This window comes from Erythrolamprus reginae, chromosome 2 (assembly GCF_031021105.1).
Source record: "Erythrolamprus reginae isolate rEryReg1 chromosome 2, rEryReg1.hap1, whole genome shotgun sequence".
NCBI lineage: Eukaryota > Metazoa > Chordata > Lepidosauria > Squamata > Dipsadidae > Erythrolamprus > Erythrolamprus reginae.
Window position 1 is genome coordinate 110,595,089 of NC_091951.1, and position 15,101 is coordinate 110,610,189.

A 15,101-nucleotide genomic window follows, 5' to 3' on the forward strand; every position below is an offset into this window, starting at 1 on the left:
AAAAACTAGTAGTAATAATATAATGGTAGTGTGATATATAAATCCAAGTGCTATTGCTATTCAGAAACTTTACAAGGTAAAATGTCTTTACAATCCATAAACCTATGAAGCAGATGAGTCTTACATCTCACTATCATATTTTTATAGTTTTGTACCACTGTTCATTCCAAAAGCTAATTGAATGGGAAAGTTTCCTTAATTAATAAGTAAATACAAATTATAACCTAAGCCTAAAAAAATATGCTGGTTTTTTTTCCCCTTTTCTGCCTTAGCAATAATCCTTCATGTTCTTTTCTGGTGTCGGAGAAATAAAACAATATTTCAAAATGTCACAGCTAGAATTTTATTTCCAGAGTTTTAATCTAATGCAGTGTTGCTGTTTGATTGTTAGGTAAATATGCTATTGTTAAGTAGATTTTGAATTAAAAGTTTTTAACATATGGCTTTATCCACACTGTTGCCATGTTACATGGATATTTTCATGTTCTCTTCTAGGTTAATGAAATCTATCATGATGAGTCTTTAGGTGCCCATATTAATGTTGTCCTGGTAAGAATCATCCTGCTGAGCTATGGAAAAGTAAGTATAATTTTAATACCAATTTTAAACAGTGATTGATATATTTGCATTGTTTTCTATGTCTGACAGTGTGATTAAACAATCTGCAAGTAGACATTAGTTTGGAAAATGATGCTTTCATGTGCTTCCCAATCCAGAAGGACAGAGAAGACTTCCCAATAACCTTCTGGTTTCCAAAAACCTCTGACCACAGCTTGCTTTTTACTTTTCTTCAGTTTCAGGTGACTAAAAGCACCATTGCCAATTGCATCACTTCTCAGGAGGAGGATGGCAGTGATGCTCATTATTACTTTAAGAATATAACACATATATTGTTCAACATAACCTGGACATTCCATAGTCACATAGCAACTAGTTTCTCTATGTTTAGGGAATTTGTTAATGCAGTAAATTAGCTTTCAACGGAATAAATAATTGTCGGTTAATTCAAGCTAGGAATTTTAACAAATGTCATTCTTTGAAATTTTTATGACAAAGAAAATAGACAAAGCGCATGTTAATTAGGCCCAACTTCCAGCATTATTAACAGTGGCTTTTTGAAAATATTCACTGAGTTGAAAATAAACTAAATGTGCTTGCTACTTGTCTTAATGCTTCTAAAAATCAGTTGCCTTCATCCACTGTACACTTAATAATGATAAGAAATGAAGCCAACTGTTCTGTCTGGGTTCCCCCAGACCTCAACACCAAGATGGGAACTTGTGTTATGTAGAAATTCATTATGTAAATATTAAGCAGATGTATTCTGTTCTCAAGGCTTTTTGGTTATTTGTACTATTGCTGCAAGACGATGCAAAATCTGTTTAAGTTTTCCTTGGCTAAGGAGTATTTTGAATTATGCAGCAAATTAAAATTTAAGACCCTGAAAAATCAAAATAATTTCCTAGGTTCGCAATGGTTCCCCAACTTTCTCTGTCCATTAATCTCTGGAATAGACTGGTCAGAATTAGTCTTAAATGGTAGCTTTAATTCACAAAGAACATGGAAAGAGATTGGTTAAATCCTTCACAAAATTTTACACGTAGCGTCAGTGAAACTTGTTTCAAAATTCAGATTGTATATCTTGGGATATTTTGCCAAAACAGACAAACCAAAATTTGAGATTTCTATAGCGTTCCAAATAAGGCAGGGTGTACATTTTCTAAAGTTATTTGTAATGTAATTTTGAATAGTTTCCAAAACATTTCCCATCCCATAACCACATTGTTTAAAAACATATATTGTATAATATATAATATTATATAATAATATAATATTACTCTTTTGGAGTAAGAGTTTACAGAACAAAGAAACAGACTAAGATAATGAAAAGGATGACATTAGAAAAAGAAAAGGAAACCATTTTTTACACATTCCATTTGCTGTAACTTCCCATAAGCATTTAATTTTTCTAAGCAAAACTTACTTACACTATACCGATATGTTAATTCATACTGTACGGTGAATTTTTTCTTTAAATTTCTTGTCCCTCTCTTTTTCCCTCTGAAGATCTCATAAATGAATAAATGGCTGCACTTAATAATTACTTTTAGAATCACAAAAGTTCAGTGAATATTACTGAGGGGAAGTAAAATATTATTCTTATAAGTTTCTCTCTATCACTCCTTTTCACCTCTGTTCTATATAATTATTTGGTTTTTTATGAAATAGGGAACAAGCAATTAAAAAAATCTAAATTACACGTTTCTTTTCAGATGTTCCTTTGGCTTATATTTACTCTGAATGTACTATTTCTCCTATGCATATATAATACAGTGTTAATAGCGAGAAAAATCTCATAAAACATTAAAACATTGCTATGAGATATTGTTCGCAGTGCTTTGAAAGCAAAATGCCAATTTGCTCATTGAGTTTGCTGATGCTGGTATTGTTGATTCTGTTACCATGGTGCCAATAATTGTTTTTCTTTTCTTGTTTTTCTCCCCCTCCTCCCACCTTTCACAATAACGTGCCTAGCTCATATGACAGCGGGAAATAATCTAATCTAAGTAAATAGTTTGAAGGAAAATATTTTGAAATGCATTTTTGGTTGCAGTCACTTTTGACAGCAAATGAACATACAGTATTTCAGATTGCCTCATACAGACATGCTGTGTTACTTTTAAATTTGTTAACTTAACAAGGTCCATTTATAAATCTAACAAGATAACCATTTCATCCCCAGCAGGTATAGATGTGTAGAATCGTCAGAAGTTACAGCTGGAGCACCATCTAATGGATGTGTTTTGAAAATTTCCTTTTCCTAGCTTATATAAAAATGTTGTTTCTCGGCCTCTTGGATAAGATCAAGTACAGCATTCATCAGATAAAATATTTATTTTATTTATTTTCTGACATTAACCAATACAGAATAATCTGTGCTGTTCTCTAAATCCAACCTCTGGTTGTGAATCTTTACTTAGCCAAGCAGTGTCATCAGTGGCCCCCACTTTGACATTCTTTCATAAGATCCTGAAGACCTGGTTTTGCCGAGAGACAAATGGGGAACCCAGAGTAGGATGAAGCAAGCGGTGGGCTACTGCCTGGATGGCGTAGCAGAAAATGGAGCGCCACCCCAGAGCACCCAATTGGCACTGAAAGATGTTGAAAGAAAATGCAGGGCGTCCTATATAAGTCATGTAGTGGGGTAGTGAAAATTTTGGTAGCCCTTCACTGGGCTACCAACAAGTGGCTTGTTTGATTGCTTGTTGTTGCTGAGTGCCTGGGGGCAGGGGTGGATTTCTCTTAGTTTCCCTACCAGTTCAGAAGTGTGTGTGTTGCATCAGAAGCATCCAACTGTATCCCGGTACTGACCATCTGCATCTGCATATGCAGAGGCCTTTGCGCATACGCAGAGGGTTTGTTGCCAGCCATTTTCAAGCAGCAGTGACTGGAGAACTAGTCTGAGGACATGGCAAGCCGGTCATCGCTACTGGTTTGGCAAACAGGGCCAAATTTCTGCCACCGGCTTGAAATGATCCAAACCAGTAGCAACCCACCACTGTGTGGGGGTTATTATTTTTATTATTTTTATATTGGGGTTTTTAATTGAATGGACTGTTTGCATGTAGAAAATTCAATTGGTAAAGTTAATATTGAAAAAACCAGTAGTTGTGGGAAGGCAGATGCTTTTAAAGATGAAAGGAGAGGGACAAGCCGAGGTGGCGCAGCAGGTAGAGTGCAGTACTGCAGGCCACTAAAGTTGACTGTAGATCTGTAGGTCAGCGGTTCAAATCTCATCACCGGCTCAAGATTGACTCAGCCTTCCCTCCTTCCGAGGTGTGTAAAATGAGGACCCGGATTGTGGAGGCAATATGCTGGCTCTGTTTTTAAAAAGTGCTATTGCTAACATGCTGTAAGTCACCCTGAGTCTAAGGAGAAGGACGGCATAAAAATCTAAATAGATAGATAGATAGATAGATAGATAGATAGATAGATAGATAGATAGATAGATAGATAGATAGACAAATAAATAAACAAACAAACAAACAAATAAATTTTTGCAGAGATTGTCTTCTGAATAAACTGACTGGTTAGTCAAAATTTTGTTAGCGTTGATGCCATATAAATGTTATGAACAAGCAAGCAAGCAAACAAACAAATAAATAAATCCAGAAAGACCATCAGGAAACTTAAGCTCAATGGCATATCTGCAAATATATTTAGAGAAGAAGGGAAGTAACACAGATCAACTCATTGAGGACTAAATGTACTTTGAACATGAACAATTGACTATAAAGGAGGTGAGAGAGAAAAGGTAGAGGACCAAAATGGAGCCTCCTACAAAAGGGGCATGATTGCCTGGATCTATGAACCGAACCAGTGGGGACATATTTCTTTGAAACTTTCAGCAAAGTATGAATTCCTACTTTACAGGCTTTTTAGCAATACTTCCTTAAATAGTTCATGAACGAAGTTCATAAAATGATACAACCCAACCACATTAAAAGAACAACATTAAAGGTACCATTAAGCATAATAAATAGAAGAGACACATGAAAGCAGGGTTTTTTTTCACAGTACAAAGATAACTCGACTCAGGAAGGAAGACAAGCAGGAGAGAGAATTTTTTTCTAAACAATTTTTTCTCCAAAATGATAGCAGGGCATTTAACTGGAAAGGATTTCAGAATATCTTCCCTTGTTAACCTCACATCATATTTTAGTGGTTTTCTATGAATTTTGAAAACAGATGTTTCAAGTTAAGAGATGAGATGTGCTCCCTCAGGCAACCATTTCAGAGCGTCCAAAATCTCCGTTACAGATCAATACACTTTCTTAAAGACTGGGGATAACGTGGCTCTTTAGTTATTTTTGTCAACTGTCTGACCACAGCAATCAAGATCTGGTGGAAGTTTTTTGCTAGATTTTAAAAGCAGGCCAACCCAAAGTACTGTAATCTAAGCTGGAGGTCACCACAGCATGTTTGGCAGGATCTTTCTTAACTCGGATGCTGCAGCTAATTCGCCATAAGTGAAGCAACATTGCCAAATTCATGGGCAAATCTTCTCTTAGAAAGGCTTAATAGATTGGACAAATCTACCTGTGCCAAATTGATTGGTTCACCATTGCTTCTCCAGGTCTCCCCCCCCCCCTTTTTCCTTTTCTATTATCTCCAGGATATATTAAGAAAAAAAGCCAAGAATTCCATTTGACATGTGTTTACTACAGAGGGAGGTATCCATCTGCATTCTGTCTGTGCCACTTTACCTGTCTTTGGTCAAAATTCCACTTTATCTAGTTTTTATCTACTTGACAAATGTATTTATGTATACTGAGAGCATATGCACCAAAGGCAAATTCCTTGTGTGTCCAACCACACTTGGTCAATAAAGAATTATCTTCTTTCCTCTCCTTTCCTCTCCTCTCCTCTCCTCTTCTACTCTACTCTACTGTACTCTATCCTACTCTATTCTAAAAATATTATTTATAATTATTATTACTACCTGTATTTTAATATTATTCTACCAACTCTGAAACCCTAAAAGTTGCCCATCAGAGCAAATATTATATATACTGTATATATATTAATGGGTTTTTAATTGTTTCTAACATCAGACTACTATTGTACACTGCTTTATTGTTGCTGTTAGCCGCCCCGAGTCTCCGGAGAGGGGCGGCATACAAATCAAATCAAATCAATAAGCAAATAAATTTTAAAATATATGTTAATACATTTTAAAGGTGATTAGTTTTCCCTGCAAAGTATCCATCTTATTTTGTTTCACTTCCTTGTTCCTTTCAGTCTGATCATAATGATTAGTTTCATATCATAATAAACATTTTTTTGGTTAATTTTAGGAAACTCTTGGAACACAAAGAGACATGTGATCCTGTTAAAATGTGTGGATCTATCCAGATTTGTTTATGTAACAGTTTATCTAGGTATATCAGAAATGTGTTAGTTACTCAGAGGCATGTTTAATTTTTTCTGAAACCCTTCCCGTTCAGTAATTGGTAACAACAGCATAGAATGCTAACAATTCCATTAATAGCTGTTCAGTTTTCATACACTAGAATCTAATGTCTATTTCACTCCATATTATTTCTCAGGCATGAATTTATTATCACTTTCAGAGCAGAGCTTGTCTTTCTGGGAGATCATGTAAGATGACTATACAATTCTGTCACAGGATCCTTCTTTTACATCAAATGAGAATAAGCTGTTATCAAATTGTAATTTTAATATAAAAGGAGGAAATTGTTACATGCATCTCTGAAGAGTTATTATTTAGTTTGAATGAACTGTAAATGGAAACTAAATCAAATTTACTTTTTATCCTACTTTCCCTCTCGTTAATTCTGGGAATGTTGCTCTTGGCAAATTACAGCATTAAAAAACAACTGTAACTTTTAACTGTAGAAAAACTTCTTTAAAAAATTATGTGCTCCAGCTTTACATTTATAACATCTGAAAGTTATTTGTTATGGAAAACATAAGTACAGTGGTACCTCATATTACGAACGCTTCTTCTAGCGAACTTTTTGAGATACGAACCCGGTGTTTAATATTTTTTTGCCTCTTCTTTCACTTTACGAACCCAAGCCGCTGCCGCTGGGATGCCCCGCCTCCAGACTTCCATTGCCAGCCGAAGTGCTGGGATTCCCCTGAGCCTCCTTTCGCTGGGAATCCCCTCCTCCGGACTTCCATTGCCAGCCAAAGCACCCGTTCTTGTGCTGCTGGGATTTCCCTGAGACTCACCTCTATGGGATTCCCTTCATTTTTGCCAGCACTGCTTTGTATCCCAGCGAGGGGAGCCTCAGGGAAATCCCAGCAGCGCAAGAATGGGCGCTTTGGCTGGCAATGGAAGTCCGGAGGTGGTGTTTCCCAGTGAGGGGAGCCTCAGGGTTATCCCAGCAGTGCAAGAATGGGTGTTTCCACTGGCAAGGGAAGTCCGGAGGTGGTGTTTCCCAGTGAGGGGAGCCTCAGGGTTATCCCAGCAGTGCAAGAATGGGTGCTTCCGCTGGCAAGGGAAGTCCGGAGGTGGGGTTTCCCAGTGAGGGGAGCCTCAGGGTTATCCCAGCAGCGCAAGAACGGGCGCTTTGGCTGGCAATGGAAGTCCGGAGGCAGTTTTCCCAGTGGCACAAGGGGTGAGTTTTGGGATTGCACGCATTATTCGCTTTTACATTGATTCCTATGGGAAATGTTGTTTCATCTTACGAACTTTTCTATTTACGAACCTCGTCACGGAATGAATTAAGTTCGTAAGATGAGGTACCACTGTATAATTCTAGATCTATCTATTTATGTTCTATTTATATTCCTTGATACAAAACTATGAGCCAAAATTGTGTAGTTTACTTTGTGTAATTTACTTTTTTTAAAAGTTTGTGACATTAAAATATATGTGATTCTCAATAAGACCATTTTTTCAAATCCATAATATCTATGACAATATGAATTCAATAAATTTAATATAAAATACATTTTAAAGTATATTGATATCCTTCATTGTTCACTGCTAAATGCTTACAACTAAGTTATAAGAGTGTGTAGCCCATTGAAGTTGCTTCACTTCCAAGCAGAATTGATTGATCTTCACTTCCGGTTCTGTTTGAAATTTTGATTTGAAATGGCCATGCCACATTGATCAAGGAATTATCAACATGTGCCAAGGCCAATTCCTCCAATTTTCATTAGGCCAGGATGGCTGATCAGATTCACTTTTCCCATTTCAATGGTTTGATCTGAAATGTTGAAGCAAAATAATGATTTTTTTTCTTACTTGTGGCATTACTTTGAAGCAGATGCCACAAAAGGACATAAGTCATTTGTACCATAAGTCATTTTGACACCTTCACCTTTTGGGTGAAATCTAGTATCTGTTCTTATCAGGCATATAAATAATATTGTGATTTTTTCTATAAGATTGGTGTCTTACTACTATGGTTTTCACAAGGAGAAGATTAGACTTCACATTTAAAAACAAAATTCTGGAAAATATCAGATGCTGCTCTTAGACACTCAATTGCATTTCATGTTTAGTAAGTTTTGAAGTAGTAGATATTTGTTCTTTTAGGAATATTACATTATTTTAGAAGAAGCAAGAGTGAAGAATAGATCCTTTTCATTTGCCTAGTTTTCTTTGACTGTAGATTTTGCCTTCATTTTTTTCAGCATGTAACCCTAAAATGTACAGTTTTTCAGGCAGTCTGTAAAGAGTCTGCTTTCTGTATTCTTTTACTAAGTCTATAGGGAGATATGGAGAAATTTTATGCAGATATATGTGTTTCAGTGTGTGGGGTGTATATGCACTCACAGAGATGTGTATGTTCACGCATATGTGTGTGTGCGCGCACACACAATGGTGGAACCATTTAAATCAGTGACACAAATTGTATCTTGACAAGTTCCACTAGTTGAGCCTACTACAAACAGGCTGGCTAATTCTTGTACTGAATATACTTGGTTATTTTATTTTCTGGAAGAATATTCCCAAATCTTGAAAATCTACTGGAAAATGTATACCTTATCCCTTCATCCTGTTTTTTAGGGGAAGGAAACAGGGTTTTGGTAGTCTTGACTATGCATCAGTGCAGTGCATGTATTCAAAAATATTTTGTTTTCCTTCTGTGCAATCATGTCTGATTCTTGGAGACTGTTTCTTAGTTTTTAGCCAAATGCCTTAAACACTGCACTAAATTGGATGATGATGATTATTATTATTATTATTATTATTATTATTATTATTTATTAGATGTGTATGCCGACCCTCTACATAGAGTCTGTAGGATCTCAATGTCACAAAGTAAAATTGGTATATTCCATAGGTTTATATATTGCACTCTAGTGAATGGTGATAATCAGTAATGGGCAGCCAAACTTTTTACTGCCACACTGTGGGTGTGGCTTATTTTGTGGCTGTGGCTTGATGGTCATGTGACTGGGTAGGAGTGGCTTGCCAGCTATGTGACCAGATGGGAGTGGCTTGAACGATCATCATCGTTCAAGGGAACTATTATTGACGCACAATGCCTTTTCATCTCAGCTATGGGTCGAGTGAGTGCTTTGCAAGGGGAAAAAGACCGCCATCCAAACTGCTTCAGCACGGTGTGGCTCTCCTCGTCTTGGGATGTGGCCACATGAGGCTGGAGGAGAGCCGGGCAGGAGAGAGTAAAGCTTGTCTGAGGCCAGGAAGGAGGAAAGAGGAAAAAAGCAAGGAGTGCACAGCAGCAGTAGCAGGGGGGAAAAGGAGAGCCACGCCGAGACCGGTAATCCAGGAAGTTACTGCCGCTGGTCAGCTGGAGTTATGCATGCAGCTTCATTTCCGCCAGTGGAACTGTGTTCCACCCCGTCCTGCCTGCTGCCCACCTCTGGGGATAATGGAATTAGAGATGAGTGTGTGGGAAATTGTGCAACACACTAAATTAATACAGTCAGTGTGGGGAATCTGTTATATGGAATGGATGAATGAGAAGGATATGAATCAAGAGAGAGAAGGTGACTGGCACATTCAAAATCCAAAAGTGAAGGAAAGTTGGTGAATGGAGAATTGAATATGTGGCTCAAGAATCTATTTTCATATGCGCTTCTGGCAAATAAATATATATGATTGAAACAGGAATAATGGGGTATCAATGATTCACAATTTCAAGTGTATACAAGGGGAAAAAGACATCCAGATTGTAGAGATCAGCATTTTGATAAAGATAAAATTGCCCCTTGAAACAAATGGATAGGACAGAGTTTGGGGAAGGGGGAGAGAATGATTGCAGAAAATAGTTTGCATAAATATGTATTAAAATAATTTTACATAGGGAAAGAGGATATAGAAGTTGCTTTAAACAGAGTGAAGAACAAACAATAGTTTACAGGGTACCAGAAAAGTGTGTGGAATTACACTAGTGGAAGCATGAAAAAGGATGCCACGTTGAACGATAAAGTGGAATAAGCCTGTGAATAAAGAAACTGAATGTAAGGCAGTGGGTTGCTGTAAAACAAATGAGGATGAGAAAAAGATATTGTGTGGTGTGAATACAGTGGTACCTCTACTTACAAACTTAATTCGCCAGGCTCTTAAGTAGAAAAGTTTATAAGAAGAAGCAATTTTTCCCATAGGAATCAATGTAAAACCAAATAATGTGTGCGATTGAGGAAACTACAGGGAAGGTGGAGGCCCTTTTTCCTCCCAGGAGATTCCTAGAGAGGCCCCATGGAGGCTTCTCCCCGCCTTTCCCGACCCTGTTTCCTCCCAGGAGATTCCTAGAGAGGCCCCATGGAGGCTTCTCCCCACCTTTTCCGGCCCTGTTTCCTCTCAGGAGATTCCTACAGAGGTCTCACAGAGGCTTCTCCCGCCTTTTCCAGTTACAGTTTGGGAGGCTTGGGTTTGTAAGTGGAAAATGGTTCTTGAGAAGAAGCAAAAAAATCTTGAACACCCAGTTCTAATCTAGAAATGTTTGTAAGTAGAGGCATTCTTAGGCAGAGGTACCACTGTACAAGGGAAAACAACTTACAAAGAACGCAGTCAAGGATAACAAGAAATGGTTAAGATTAAAACAGGACCAGAACTTGAAGGGTGATTTATTTGAAATATAAATGGATAAGGAAGGCTTCCAAAAGATTGAATGGAAATTGAAACAAAAAGTTAGGAAATTATTTAAAATTAAATTATAGAGAAGAAATGCTAGAGCAAGTATTTTGGAGTTTGATATGGCAATGAAATGATATGTCAAAGGCAAAATTAAAACATACGCTACAAGTTTTAAAAAGCCAAGAAAAAATGTTGAAAAGGAAGTCATAAATTATTTTATAAAGTTGGAAAATAGTAATGTGAAAAAGATTGTTAAATACCAAGAAGAAAATAAGAAAGCCAGTGGTATGTCAGAAAAAATAACAGAAATTGCCAAGAAGAATAATGAAGACAAAGCCAAGAAAGATAAAAAAAATTGGGAAGGTTTTTAATCAAGAATTAACAACAGTTACTAGAAAAGACAAAACACAGTATTGTAACAACATCTGTAGACACCAAAGATGGAAACAAATATGGAAAAATAAGAGAAAGCTCCAATTTGGAAGATCTCCCACTTAGAATATGTGCGATTGAGGAAATCACAGGGTTTCAAACTTTCAGTATGCTAAAGACACCAGTGGTTTGATGGTAACTGATGCAAAGGAGATCAAACAAAGATGAAATGGATATTCCAAAAATAGATCAGCACTATAATAATTATCAAATTAGAAGGCTACGAGCGTTAATGGAATACTGTGTCTACAGAGTATAGCAAATAACAGAAGAGTCTGTAAATGTTTTCATCTATTTATGCCATAAAATCTGGAGGACAATGAATGTCCAATATATTGGAATAACAATACCAAAGAAAGGTAACTCAACAGGATGGACAAACAGTATCCTTAACTTCATGTGCTAGTAAAATAATACTTAGGATCATCCAATGCAGATTAGAGCTGTAAAAGCGTTGTTCAAGGAGATAGCAGAAGTTCAGCCTGGCTTTAGAAAAGGCTAAGAAACATCAGAATTACTGTTATGGCACTAATAGTAATTAACTGTAATTTAATTAACAGTAATTAAAAAACAAGAATACCGTATTTTTCGGAGTATAAGATGCACCAGAGTATAAGACGTACCTTAGTTTTGTGGGAGGAAAATAGGGAAAAGAATCTGCTTACCAGGTATTCATCTGTCTAGCATCCTTAGTCTGGTCAGCTTCAGCACATTATTTTATCCCCTGGTTAGGACTTTAAAAAAAAACCTTATTCAAAGAGAATAACAATGAAAGAGCTTGAAAGCCAATAAGAGCTGGGAACAACATTAGCACCTGGAAAGAAACATTCTGAGCAAGTAGAGCAATGGAAAAAACCCTGCAAAGACTTAGGGCTTGGAAAACATTCTTCGCAGAGAGAAACAATGAAAGAGCCTGCAAGGCAAGAGCTAAGAAGATCGTTAGCAGCTAGTTAGCGCTGAAAAAAAGCTACATTCAGAGTATAAGATGCACCCAAATTATCAGCCTCTTTTAGGGAGGAAAAAGGTGCGTCTTATACTCCAAAAATACGGTAAACACCTGATTCCTAAGAAGTCAATAAGTGGTGTAAATAAGTGCACCAACGTACTACCGTCCCAGTCCTAATGTTTCCCTCTTATTAGTGTTCTGCCGGGCTCTCTGGTAGGAGCCTCCCGAAAATTCAAGGGTACAAATTTCAGACACACACACATTTGAAAATTCAAAACAATGTTCTTTATCCCAAAATTCAAAATAAACTAAGCACTCTTTTTTTATTGCAAAGAGCACTCGTCCCAAAACAACTGGGTAGTCTGTACAATTAACCTTAAGCAGTCATTAAGTACTTAGCTAGCAGCTGTGAAGAAACTTCACACCCCTTCTTCTTCCAACTAAATGAGACACACACACACACACACACACACACACACGTTGCTCTGCTTTGTTTTCAAAGGCGTGAAAAATCAACAAGCAAAGTCCAGAAACCAGCAGTCCAGGATTCCTGACAAACTGCAGATACTCTTTCACAACGGCCAAACCCACACGCTGCTATTTATAGCAGCAGCCCTAATTACTGGAGCCCCACCCAACCACAGGTGGCCTCATTTTCTCTTGTAATAATCCTTTAGTTGTTGTCTCCTATGCATCACTCTATGCATGCGTGGATGTGTCATTAATTCTTGTTCAGAATCCAAAGATGATACAGATGATTGATCTCCTCCTGGGCTGTCTGCCAAACTCCCCTCTTCTTAGTCACTCATGCTGCCTTGGTCAGAGGAGGCTTCATCGGCAGATTCCATCGGGAGCAAAAAAGGCCTGGGGCATGTGGATGTTTCCCCCACATCCACCTGCACATTCCTTGGGGCCAGAGCTAACCACAACAATTAGTACCCATCTTATGTATATAATCAGCATTATATCTATGTATACTACCAATAAACAAACAAACAAACAAACAAACATCAGTTAGAATGTCTACTATGGATTATTTCATTGTACCTTCTTTTCTATCAGGTTTCCCTACCCAGCTCTGCACCTATATACCATAAAATGATTTTTGCTAGATATTTCACACAATGTCAAGAGGCTGAGAGTCCAAGGGGAACATGGGGTAATGCAAGAGAAACTTGATGTGCAGCAGGCTGAGAGTGATTTGGCTGGAGACCATGTAGAGAAGATTTTCTTCCACATTCAGAGAACTTGGAAATGGAATTGATTATGTTGTGTGACAGTAGAAAACAGCACTTAGCTTTATTGTGTAAGGGTGTTTGTAATCAATTACATAATGTGATATGTTTCCAGACCATGTGATATAGCTTTTGGTATCACAAGAATTCACAAGTATTAAATTATTACTGTCTGTCAACTTTAGATCAGCTCTCAATTTTTTTTCTTTTCTCTACAGTTACCTACAAAAGTGAAACACATCGCTTTCCTTTAAATAAATGGTTATACAATTGAAAGTGAATAGGTCAGCATGCAACTTATAAAGCCATTTTAAAATATATCATAAAGATCCAAAATGCAATGACACGATAGACTGCCATAAAAAACAAAAATAGCTTAAAATAATCAGTCAGTCCACATTTTTTTTTAAAAAACACCAAAATATCCATTGGACAATAAAATGATTTTAATAAGCAATAAAAAGGAGGATTTACTTACTTATTGTTTATTTGGTTTTGTTTCTTTTTTTTATTGTTCATTTTAATTTCCAAGTCAATATGGAATATCATGAATGTGACATTTTTAAAATGTCATAAATAAACCTTTCTTGACAGAGAATTCCATTCTCACACTGCAGAGAAGGCTTTCAACTGCATTTGGGTCAGTTTTGTGTCTGTCACTTCTGAGTCACAGAAAAATTTCTGGAGCTTGAACAACAACAAAAAAAAGAAGCTGAACTTGATTACATCAACTAAGCAGTACATTTGGAGAATTAAAATAGCTTGAATCCCACATTTAATTCCTATAAGGACAAAAGGAAGTGAAATTGTAAACTTGACATGACCAAATCTGGTTCCCCACGTTACATTATCTTGTTAGAAACTAACTATTTAGTTTATTATTTATTTATTTATTTTGTCGAGTACTTATTGGTAGTATGCAAAGATATAACAATGTTTATATATATGATATTGATACTAATAATAGAGAAACATTAGGACAGGGATGGTAGGCACGCAGGGCACTTATGCACGTCCCTTACTGACCTCTTAGGAATCGAGTGAGGTCAACAATGGATAGTGTAAGGGTAAAGTTTTGGGGGTTTGGTGATGATACTACAGAGTCAGGAAGTGCTTTCCGTGCATTAACTAAACCGTTGCTACTCATATGTGAAACTGCCATTACTTCTAGTACTATAGTCCCTGTAGCAGTTTTCTTGACTACTAATGTATTAGAGGCAAAGTAGGTATTTGACTTAATTTTATAGTGTTTATTTCCATATGACTACATAACTTAAGGTATGGATAGGAAGGGAGGAAAATATTATAGCATAATTATTCTTCCATTCTGATAGGTGAGCTGGAAAACGCAAGTCATGTTCTTTTGCCTAATTGGTTTGCTAATTGATGCTTGCTACATCAATTGTACCAAAAGTCATAATACAAATCTTATTTATAACCTGTTCTTTCAAAATGACTCACCAAAATACAGTATCTGTCCTTCCCCAATTGTTTAAAAATGTAAAAATAAAATAAACAATTGATGTGGCATGTATGCACTATACTTTTTTACTGTGTTAGGCATGTCAGAACATAAACTCTGTCTAAGAAGCTGCTCTTTATCTTATATATGATTATTTTTAAAAAAGAAAAATATATGTGACATGCCCTCATATTTATGTTGCTGCAGAACTTAGATTTTTTTTTAATGCTACTAAATGTATATATAATTCTGGCGATGCTATAGAATTGGAATTCCTACATCAATATATAATTGAGTTGAAAAATAAAATGTCTTTTGTTTAATGTCATTTGTAATTCTATTTCCTGTGGAATTCCTCATTCAGAGAATAACAAACTACTTGTACCCACCAGGTATCTCAATCTGGATGCAGCATTTCCATAACAAGATAGTAACTCT

At 36.6% G+C, this 15,101-nt stretch overlaps 1 protein-coding gene across 2 annotated transcripts in view; it reads left to right on the forward strand.

The window, feature by feature from the left end:
* ADAMTS2 (ADAM metallopeptidase with thrombospondin type 1 motif 2) overlaps nucleotides 1–15,101 on the forward strand; it is a 314,797-nt gene that overhangs the window by 214,722 nt on the left and 84,974 nt on the right. For both annotated transcript variants that reach the window (XM_070739160.1, XM_070739161.1), the window contains exon 5: nucleotides 496–579. In XM_070739160.1, coding sequence (XP_070595261.1) covers nucleotides 496–579 — 84 coding nt within the window. The remainder of the gene's footprint in view (nucleotides 1–495; nucleotides 580–15,101) is intronic.